The 10,735-nt window shown below is 59.6% G+C and overlaps 1 protein-coding gene across 2 annotated transcripts; it reads left to right on the top strand.

Moving 5' to 3' along the window:
* Positions 1-5,558: 5,558 nt before the first annotated feature.
* Positions 5,559-10,389, top strand: LOC115608945 (gap junction gamma-1 protein-like). 2 transcript variants are annotated; one of them, XM_030488511.1, is made up of 3 exons: positions 5,559-5,779; positions 8,082-9,277; positions 9,404-10,389. In XM_030488511.1, the coding sequence occupies exons 2-3, from the start codon at positions 8,107-8,109 to the stop codon at positions 9,409-9,411; spliced, it is 1,179 nt and encodes a 392-aa protein (XP_030344371.1). In that variant the 5' UTR covers positions 5,559-5,779; positions 8,082-8,106; the 3' UTR covers positions 9,412-10,389. The 2 variants fall into 2 exon arrangements, with proteins under 2 accessions (XP_030344371.1, XP_030344370.1); XM_030488510.1 differs by having other exon boundaries at positions 5,689-5,779; positions 8,082-10,389.
* The last annotated feature ends 346 nt before the right edge of the window (positions 10,390-10,735 follow it).

Below are 10,735 nucleotides of genomic sequence, written 5' to 3'. Positions count from 1 at the left end.
TAAAGACATGTATTCATCATCAGTGACCTGATGCCTGTTTTCTTTGGATGCTGCAGCTCTTTGCAACAGTCTCTACAACATCCAAGCTTTCTACATAACCAAAGTTGGTGTTTGTGGCTTCAGTTTCTGTCATCTAGAAAACAGCAGTGACTGGGTCCTGCAGCATCCCGCTGCTCCAGTCTCTCCTGCACAGATAAAGTGTCACTCCCTGCTCAAACCCAGCTATGCCATCCTCATAGCCTAAGAAGAGTGGGAAGTTCAGTTTCCATAGTTTGCAGTGGTCTGAAGCATACGCTGTTGGATGCTTTCTTGGAATTGCTGTACTATTAGACTTTCTCCTATAATTTCCAGAAGCAGTTGAGTTGCTGAAGGCCTGCACTGGCTGATATTTTTATCTAGCCTTCTATAGACTTGATTGACAAGATCTGTACTGTCTCGAGGCAGATGTCATAACGCATTCCACTTTCTCCCCTCTTCCTAAATGGGCATATGGCTGCTGCTTTCTATTCCTTTGGAGTAATCTCGGATCACAAGTGGGAGTGAGCTCAGTGGATGCACTGCCAGCACCTAGCACTCTGTCCAGGGAAAGGAGCTTGAGAGATCTGAGCCTGTAAAGACCAGTAAAGGTTTTTTGTCTTCATCTTGCCATTTAAGGAGCTTGTATAAATTCTGTCTTCAGCTGTAGCTGCATTTTTCACAAAGGGCAAGAGTCAAAATTGGAGTTATTGGACCTGCTTGTTGATGTCTCTTCTGCATAAGCTGATAACCTGAGAAATCCCACCCCTGGAGCTTACCTTTCCCATCTTAGCTGAGCTGCACATTTGTTCTGCCACACAAGTGCCTGGGTGTGTGTTCAGGGGCCTAACAAAGTGTGGACTGCGAGAACCAAAGGTTTAATGTGCGTGCCTGTCCATAGCTCTTCCCTGTTTTTACTCATTTGCTTCTGCTCCTTGCCATGTCTCTGCAGGTCTGTGCTCTCAGCTCAGCGCTAGCCTTTTGGTCCCTTTAACAGCTCCCTGCTCTTCTGCATTCCTCTAGCTGCTTCCCTGACAAGAAAGCTCACACAGTGCTGCCACAACACCTCTCCCTCTTCACAAAACACTTACTTTGTTCTTCCTTAGTTTTTTTTTCTTGGTTGTTACCAGTTTAACCCCTTTGTGGTTGCTCTGTGATCACAAACACTCTGCTGTGGGGCTCCTTGCAGTAGATGACCTCATAACTGGCTTCATTGCATCAGCTGGGTGTGTTCAAGGGCTTCCCCAACATACTCCAGGCAGCCCCAACCCATGGCTGTGCAGGAACAGGGACTGTGTAGGAGAACTGGGGTTTGCAGAAAGCTGTGACATCTGTTGAACCAGCTGCAACTATCTTTTGCTTGTCACAGTTTATGTATGCAGTCCTCCAGCTCTGCTCTTAAGACACTCCGGATTTTCCTCCTTCTTCCCCTCTCATTTTCTGGCTTCACTTGGCTCCAGAGCTTGAATGCTGTCTCAGAGCAAGGCTAGTCTGACTGTCAGTGTTTCCCTGCCTGCATCTGCCTAGAGCAGGCTCCTGTTGAAGTATGTGTAGCTGGAGGGATGCCCAGGCCTGGAGTGGTAATAGGGCTCTAGAGACAGGCCACAGGCTTCAGCCTGACCGTTGAAGTTACCACCACTTTTCGATGGGCACATTCCAGCCTTGCCTCACTTTGCTGTTCAACTCATCAATGAAAATGATGCCTCAGCCATGGGTTTGGCTATTTCAGTGCTTCCTACTCTCTCCTCCTGACCTCTAAAGCAGTACTGCCTTGGGCATACACAGCTTGTGGGGTAGCTGCCTGCCCCCTTGCACTGTATCTAACAAACAAAGCCTTGCTTCTAACCAAACTGTTTGATTGGAGGGACTGGTCATTTACTGTAGCAGAATATCTCTGTTGGCCTCATCTTCAGGGGACTGGAGAAGTAGCAGCAAAGGGCACAGGTTTCCTGCAGCTCATGGACCTGCCTGGCCAACTTCCTCCTGTCTGCGGGTGCCAACGCTCCTTACCCAGCTTACAGAGCAGCGGCCCAGGGCCGTGCAAGCCACTTCCCTGCGGGCTGCCCTCCAGCTTGGCTGGCAGAGGAAGAACAGCCAGTGCAGGCTGGGCTCCAGTGCCACACGAGGTACTGGAGTGCTGGCAGGTCAGCACCCGGGCACTGGGAAGGAGACCCACCCGAGCAGGAGGGTGCCATGTACCCCTCACTGTGGGGCACAACCAAGCAGTGGGGAAAGGGGGGAATAGGGAAAGGGACTTTCTTTTGAAGCCATCTCAGCCTGTGTTATAGGAGATAGTCATTGCCCTTTGTGCTCCTGCCACGGAGCGTGCCTCTGCCTGCTGTCAGGAGGTTATTAAGCTAGTTGTGGAGCTTTGTATCAGGACAAACGGTTCCTGATAGAGCCGTCTGCTCCCTGTCCCAGTTCCAGGTGAGTTGTTTAATCTAGAAAGAGCGTGTTTGCTGCTGAGAACTTGTGCTGCCCACAGCGCTGCCCACCTGCAGCCCTGCTTGGAGAGGGTGGAGATTGCAGAGATGGCTTCCTTGCCCCTTCTCCATGCCACCCCGCAGCAAACATGCTTGTGGCGCCTGGCTCTGCCATCTGCCACCGTCCCCAGAAGCAGATGTAGTCATAGCCAGGCCCAGCCCGTCCTGCCCAATCAATCAGAGCAGGAACTGAGGCTGCTATCAAGAGTCAGACTGGGCCCTGCGCCCTCCCTGGCATGCTGTGTCTGGTAGCTGAGGCAGGGTCCGGTGGTGGAGTCTCAGAGGGTGCCTGCATCGCAGCGCTGTGGCTGAGCAATGAGGAAAGACTGCAGGAGCTCCTGTGATGTCAAGCCTGAGCTGTAGCTCTTGCCCCAGAAGTGGATGTTCTCTTTATCCCTGCACTTACACTCCCCCTCAGCCACTTTCTCCTTGATTCTGGCTCCCCTCACTCTTGCCAGGCTGTGCAGCCACCCTGCCATGCTCCACACGCTCCACTCTGGGCTTTGCCTCACAGACTTAGTGGCTTGGGGCTGATCCCTGGTTTTGTGGGTGGTGATGGTCCCGTTTCCTCTGCAATGCTGGTCTCTGAGCTGGACCCCGCAAGGCTGCTGGTCTTGCACATTCTTCCTGCCAGGATGAGCCCAGGCTCTGTCAGCCGCAGCTGGTGTGGGAAGGGATGAGGGTGGCTAACACCCTTCGCCCGCTGCCTTTCTTTCCCGGGTGCTGTGGGTTTGCCCTCTGCCACCGGCTGGAAGGGTAATGCCTCTGCAGGTGCTTGGGTGTTGCAAGCTCAAGATGAGGGTAGAGCCTGAGAACACGCAGGGCACCACTGCAGGGGAAATGGGAGGGCTCTGACACGAATGGCTGGATGCTGGCAAGGACAGTAATGCCTGTCCACAGGGTGTCCAACACCAGCCTCTGGGTCTGGCCAAGCTCTGCCCTGCAGCACAGGTGTAAAACTGCTGCTGCTGCAGCAGCGGTACCTGGCCCCAGCCCAAGAAGCAGCTTTGTTCTGGGTGCAATGGCCTCGGTTTGCAGTGCCTCAGTGGGTCACGCTCCACTGTTTAACATGAGGCCAGTGCTACGGGGGCTTGTTCTTCACGTGCTGAGCAACAGAGTCAAAGCTTCATGTAGGTCCCTAACCCCCAGCAAACTGCTCAGCCAGGCTGGGGGTAAGACCTGGGATTGCTTGAAAACTATTGGTGACTGTGGGGAAAGAAAACCCCAAGCTGCTTTAATGCCTGACAAGACCAGGAGATTCAACACAGGCTGTGTGTGGCTTGCCCTCCCCAGCCCACCGGGACATGGCCTTCGTCCCGGCAGCTCCCTGCTCTGCTCCCAGCTCTCCGTGCCACCTGACTGCGGCCCCAGGTTCCCTCCCTGGCCCTTAACACTTCCCTGCATCCTTTCAAAAGCTTGAGTTTCTGTGCTCGGCTTGCTGCCTCCCTGAGTCCACCTCTGCCTGTTGCTCCTGGCCTGGGATGGAGACTGTGGTCAAGGGTTGCTCCCAGAGCATCTGTTGCTGGATTTGCAACACGCATTTCCCCTTCCAGAAATGTTAATGCCACAGTTTTGTGCTTAGGATTGGGATTCAACAGAAAGTTTATTTGTGGCCAGGTCAAATCCCTTTCCTTCTGCTGCAGCTCTCCCTCCATTATAGCTGAAGCTGTCACCTGGCAAGGACCCATCCATGAACAAGGGAGAAGGCAGGATTGAGCAAGAGAGCCCAAAATCAGACCCCTTTCCCCCTTCTTCTTGTGCACACACCTGCACCCATGCTGGGTGCAGTACGGTGCTCTGTGGAGCTCCAGCTGCCCTCCTCTGTGCGAGCTCCGAATATGTGCCCGAGCTGTGCGGGCACTGGAGCAGCACCATGGGGGCTCTTGCTGACCTGGGGAAGCAGCAGGGCTGCTGATACTCAGTGGGCCCAGAAAAACCAAAACCCACACTGGATGTGGCGGCTGCACTTCCCACCCCTCTCCTTGCCCTAGCCACCCTGCCTCATCCCTCCTGCAGCCATCCCACAGTGCTAGGGTGGAGGTGCTGCACCCACCAGTGCCTGCTGGTGAAAACCCTTCTGCAGGAGGGAGCACGTGTCTCAGTGGGGAAAAGCATTTCCCGAGCCTATGCAGAAACCAGCTTCCCCCTGATTGTAAGGATTGCACAAGGCAGCCCAGCGTCTCTCCCTGTCCCCACACCATGGTACAAGGACAGGGTGCTCTGCCCAGGATGTCATGGCTGTGGTCGGCACTAGGGAAGCAGCCCTGACAAAACACCCCAGAGCCAATTTTAGCAGTGCAGAAAGTGAGTGGCCGGGGTGCCTGGCAGAGGAAGGGACAGCCCGCGGCTTCAGTGTGGTAACTCAAAGCCACCACTGCCTTGGGAGAGCGGTGCTATTGCACAGGATGAGCAGTGGTAACTCTCTAAGGGCACACCTGGAGGTGCCGGGTGCTCAGCCTGCTCCCACTGCGGGGCCTTGGCCAGGGCACACGAGATGCAGCACAGGTTTTGAAAGATCTGAAGCACATTCCCACCACACAGACATATTTTGTTGCATGTTCGCACTCTCTCTGGGGCCACCTCTCCTATGGTGCCACCAGGTCTCTCCCTTCTTCCACCCTCTCTCACCACCGGGTGAGAAAAAATTCGGTGTTATGAGGGCAGGAGATTAGTGGGCAGGAGATTCTGGCTCCCTGCGCTTTCCTGGGGCCAGGCTCACCGGTGCTCCTTCGGAAGGTGTTGCTCATCCCTGAATACCCCGCGGGCTGAGCCAGGGCCCCGAGCCTGCGGCCGCACTAACGGTATAGAGCGTTTCCCTCCAACGAGCGGGAAGCCTCAGCTCCGCACCCCGGCGGGACCGGCATCCCGGGAGCCAGTGAGCTCCCCGGGGGCAAAGGATTGAGGGGAAAGCCGGCCCGCCGGGCATGCACCGGGCTGTCGGGGCTGGGAGCAGCCCTCGAGCAGCGGGGGCATTTCGGCGGCTGCCTGGAAAGCGGGGTTTGTCGCGGTTGATGTCGCGGACAGAGGCGGTGCTCAGGCGAGTTTCGGCCGGAACCGGCCGCTCCGCGGCCCGAGCCACGGGCGAGGAGGGGACTGACTGGGGGCGGCAACGTCCCGCCCGGCGGCTGAGTCACGCGCGGGGCCGGGGCCGGTCGGTGCGCACCGGCGGGCGGGCGCGGGGCGGGGCGGCCCCGGGCCCCTTTGTTCGGCGGGAGGCGGCGGTGCGCTGCCTCTCCGCTTTGTCCGCCGCTGCCGGCGGGAGCCGCTCGTCCCGGCGCGCCGTGAGTGGGGCCGGGGAGCGGGAGGCTGCGGGAGAGCGCGGGTCGGTGGGGCAGGGGGAGGCAGGTGGGCGGCGGTGCCCTAGGAGGGCGGTCGGGAGCCCCGGGCATGGGCTGCGGCCGGCGGGGCTGGGGCCGCAAGCGGGGGGGTCGGGAGGGCTGGGGTCAGCCAGCAGGGCTGGAGGCCCTCGGTGGGCTGGAGTCAGTGAGGCTGGGGACCCGGGAAGGTTGGGCTGGGGTCAGCAGGCCCCAGCGTGGGCTGGCCGGGGTCAGTGGGACGAGGGTCCCCAGGCGGGCAGGGGCTGGTGAGCCCCCGGGTGGGCTGCCCAGTTCTGTGGCACAGGGGCCCTGATTTGGATTGAGTAGATTAGGGTCCCTGGGCAGGGCAGGCTGGGGCGGAGGGATTGGGGGCCCCAGGAAGGGGCACCTGGGGTGTATGTGAGGGCCCAGCCACGGCACGTGGAGCTGGTCCTGACTCACAGCGTGGCCCGGAGGCGGTTCGTGTTTGGGCCCCTCGGCAGGGAGCTGGGCTCTGACTGCCTGCCCCGGGGAGCTCTGTTGTGCCCTGGCCTTGCCCACTGCAGCTCCTGACCCACGCTGCGGTCTATCCCTGTGTCACTCTTCCTTGGCTACCACACAGTGCCGACGTGTGTGCTTTCACTTCCCCTGGACTTACCAGCTCCAGGGGTTGCCCTCCTGCCTGATCCCCTTGCCTCATCCCCTGCCCCAGCCCATCACCCTGGAGCCAGGGCGGTGTGCTGCTGCCAGGCAGGAGCTAAAGGCAGACACAAAGCATCTCCCATTCAGCGGGGTGGTGGGGGAGAGGGCCTCGCACCTGGGAGGTGGGGCAGCAGTGAGACCTTGCAGTGTGCTTGACCACAGGAGGATGGTGGCTCTGGTGGGCTGCGTTTGGGTCCCTGGTGCCAGCCCATGCCACCTCCTGCAGCTCAGCAGGTTCTACTGTGTGCCAGGCTATGAGCGAGAGCATGCCCCTTGCATGGGTGCTTGTGCTGGAGAGGCTTTTCCGTTTAGGCAAGGTTGCTCAGGAGGCAGCTGACCTAAGCCAAAAAGATCTTCTTATTCTGGACAATAGTGGCGTGAGTGCAGCAGGAACCATTGTCCGCAGGGATGTGCCCTGGCCAGAGGCAATGGGTCAGGGCAGGCTAGAGGGCAGGCAAGGCGTGGGGAAGCTGGGGGTTCTGTGGGGACATGTCCTCTCTGCTCACCCTGGGAGGCCCTCCCACCTGCTGCCCTTGCACCAGTTCGTGTGCAGGCTGCCGAAACCTGGCATGACAGTGGGGTGTCTCCTCTTATGTCTTCTCCTTTGGCTGGAAACTGTGGCACGGTCCTCGTAATTTCCTCCCCAACCTCCGATGTCAGCTGCTTTGCTGGGACTTTGTGCAATTCCTTGGTTGCCCCACACTGCCCTTGCCATTGCTCTCCTGTGTACTGCTCTGCCCGACCAGCCCTTGCCATCAGGCTGCAGGGTGCTCCACCACGGGCTTTAGGGGCTCATAAGGATTTGGGATGGGGGTCTGGCATGAGGAGGGGCACAGCACAGAGGTTTGGTGGGGCAGAGTGATGCCAGTCCTTGAGGGAGAGCTCTGCAGGTTGAAGACCTGGCATGTGGTGGGGGATGCTGCTCAGAGGGGCTGTCACTTGCTGCCTTCCTCCAGGGACCGGGGGGACTCCCAAGGGAGCATGTGGGTGCTGGCACAGGGTGTGGCACTGGCTGGGGACCTGCCCAGGACCAGGTGGCAAATGGGTGCTGCAGACCAGGGGTGGAGGAGGTGGTTCTGTCCCCTGCCTGTCCCCTCGCAATGCCCAGCTGGTGCTGCCCCATGCTGCGTGTTTACCCTGGCTGTGGCTGCACTGACTCTTCCCCCAGATGTGCCCTGCAGGGACGGGGGATGTTGCAGCCTTTCCTCTGCTCCCCAGATCTCCTCCACCCACCTGGCTGGCGGCAGGGCAGGAGCAGGATGCAGATGGGAGCACAGGGAGGCAGCGCTGAGCAGGGGTTGTGATTCTGGGGAGACAGAGCCTTGGGTGACATGGTCTAGGGTGAGGCGTCCATGTCCATGGCAGGGGGGTTGGAACTAGATGATCTTAAGGGCCCTTCCAACCCAAACTGTTCTAGGATTCTGTGGCTGCTTGTACAGGGCTGCATTTGTGGACGTGTGGGTGAGGGAAGTAACACGCGTGCTGGGAGAGGGACAGAGCTGGGGTGGTGGCTGGTGGTTTGGGGGAACCCAGTGCGGTGCACACATATTTGCTCAGCACCTGCTTGCCTGCCCCTTCCCTGCAGGGTTTGAGTCAACTGCCTGGCCAGGATGAGCTGGAGTTTCCTGACACGGCTCTTGGAGGAGATCAACAACCACTCGACCTTCGTGGGCAAGATCTGGCTGACCGTCCTCATTGTCTTCCGCATCGTGCTGACAGCTGTGGGGGGCGAGTCCATCTACTACGACGAGCAGAGCAAGTTTGTCTGCAACACACAGCAGCCGGGCTGCGAGAATGTCTGCTATGATGCCTTCGCCCCACTCTCCCACGTCCGCTTCTGGATCTTCCAGATCATCATGGTGACCACGCCATCGGTGCTGTACCTGGGCTTCGCCATGCACCGCATTGCCCGCATGCCCGAGTCCTCGCGGCGTCGGGCACCGGCAGCCCGTCGGGCACGCATGCCAGTGGTACGCCGGGGAGCTGGGCGGGACTACGAGGAGGCAGAGGATGATAACGAAGAAGACCCTATGATCTTTGAGGAGATCGAGGTGGAGAAGGAGAAGAGTCCGGAGGGTGGAGAGAAGCATGATGGCCGGCGCCGCATCAAGCAGGACGGGCTGATGCGTGCTTACGTCCTGCACTTGCTATGTCGCTCGCTGCTGGAGATGGCTTTCCTCTTCGGGCAGTACCTGCTGTACCGCTTTGAGGTGAGCCCCTCCTATGTCTGCAGCCGCAGCCCCTGCCCACACACCGTCGACTGCTTTGTCTCCCGCCCCACTGAAAAGACCATCTTCCTCCTCATCATGTATGCTGTCAGCGGGCTCTGCCTCTTCCTCAACCTCTGCGAGCTCGTGCACCTGGGTGTGGGGCGCATCCGTGATGCCCTGAGCCAGCCTGATGGCCCCCCACTCCCAGCTGGCAACAGCCCCGCGCCACAGTACCCCAAGAAAGCCCCCGGTGCGCCCCCCACCTACCACTCGCTGAAGAAGGAGCCGCCACGAGCGCCGCTGCCCGATGGCAAGCTGGACTATCAGGAGAGCCTGGTGGCGGGGCGGTTCGCCCTGGCTGGGGCTCCCCCAGTGCACGAGCTGGACCGGCTGCGTGAGCACCTGCGCCTGGCACAGGAACACCTGGAGGTGGCCTTCCACCTCCAGCCGCTACCACGGCCCCCCAGCCCTGCCCGCAGCAGCAGCCCCGAGGCCAACGGCATTGCCGCCGAGCAGAACCGCCTCAATCTTGCCCATGAGAAGGGGACTGCCACCTGCGACAGGACCACGGGTGAGCGGGGGACAGGGACCCATGCGGCTGACTGGGGTGAGGGGCATAGGGGCTGCCCCCAGGGTCCCTGAGGAGGGGATGCCATTCCCCCAGGGTGAGTGCTAACCTGCGTCTTCCTCCCCGCAGGGCTGTGAGTGCCACCAGGGATGATGGCGGTGTCTGCTGGAGTGGCTGCTGCTGCCACCACAGGACAGACAGCCTGCCAGGAGCACGGGGTAGAGAATGCTGTGTGCCTGCCCAGCGGGGCTGGCTGGGCAGCCCTGTGCTGGTGGTCAGTGGAAGGGATGGGGGCCTTGGGGGACGTTCTTACTCAATTTTCAAAAAGGGAATATCTTATTTTTGTACATTTTTATAAACTCGTCAGCGTGTGCACCCTGGCATTTTTATACTCTGCCCATGATCACTGCTCTGGGCCTGTGCCTCCCTCCCCATCTCCCATTTCATCCCCATTTCCTCCTCCCACCCCCATTTCCTCCAGCATGTTCCCCTCACACCCTGTGCCCTCCCTTGCCTGCTGCCAGCCGGGGCTGTGCCTGTCAGGCCATGCTGGCGATGCTGGTATTGACCCCGCAGCGTGGGGGCTTAGGGGACTGAGCCTGGGGGTCCGGCTGGCTGGGCTGAACCATGGGGCAGGACACCGGGCTGGCATTCCGCTTGATGCATAGGGGACAGAAGGGGTCCTGGTGGCAGCACTGCCAGAAAGTGCTGGTGCAGCAGCCAGGAGGGCCGTGCTGTGCAGCATCGTGGCACAGGGTTGCAAGCTGCGGGGCTGGCCGGCTCAGAAATGTGTGTGCAGAGGGCAGGGGCTGTCCTTCCTGCCGCCTCCGCCCCACTCGGCCGGCCGCCCTTGGACCAAAGCCCATGCCTTCCCGCTCTGGCCGTTGGGGCAGGACCCCCTGTGTGGGGCCAGACCCTGGTCCCATGGTGGGGGGGATGCCGTGCCCTGAGCCGGGCTCAGCTGGGAGCCAGTGGGGCATTTCTTATCATCTCAGCCTGGGTCACACAAGGATTTTTGTAGCGTTGTTTTTTACTAAGAAATGATTGTCACTCTGTTTTTTCTTCTTTTCTTTTTATATCTATATTAGTAAAGGCTGGAGACATTTTGTACTGAACTGCTGCATCCAGTCCTTCGGGAGGAAGGGGTGGGAAGGGAATCCTGCACAGCTGGGCTGGGGTGGGCAGCACAGCCTCCTGCCCTGGGACCTCCCTGCTCACCCAGGGTGACTCAGTCATTCCTTCTGTGCGTGCGGAGGCAGCCGCGGCTGGGGTAGCCTCCATTGGCCTGGCAGAGTGGGATTGCTCCAGCCGTGTTCCTGCATCATCCTGTCCCCAGCAAGAGGCCTGGTGAGGGGATTCCCCGTTCCTTCCCATCCTGCTGCAGCTGGGAGCAGAAGGGATGCTGCCCTGCCCTGCGGCTGGATCAAATCCAGCTGTGCCATGCCAATTTTGGCCAGCACA

This window comes from Strigops habroptila, chromosome 5 (genome assembly GCF_004027225.2).
Source record: "Strigops habroptila isolate Jane chromosome 5, bStrHab1.2.pri, whole genome shotgun sequence".
In the NCBI taxonomy this organism is placed as follows: domain Eukaryota; kingdom Metazoa; phylum Chordata; class Aves; order Psittaciformes; family Psittacidae; genus Strigops; species Strigops habroptila.
The sequence above is the reverse complement of the archived record's forward strand: the minus strand, read 5'-3'. Positions and strand labels throughout refer to the sequence as shown.

Bases quoted from the DNA above. Each gene is read 5' to 3' on its own strand.
- LOC115608945 (XM_030488510.1), top strand. From the start codon at position 8,107: ATGAGCTGGAGTTTCCTGACACGGCTCTTGGAGGAGATCAACAACCAC.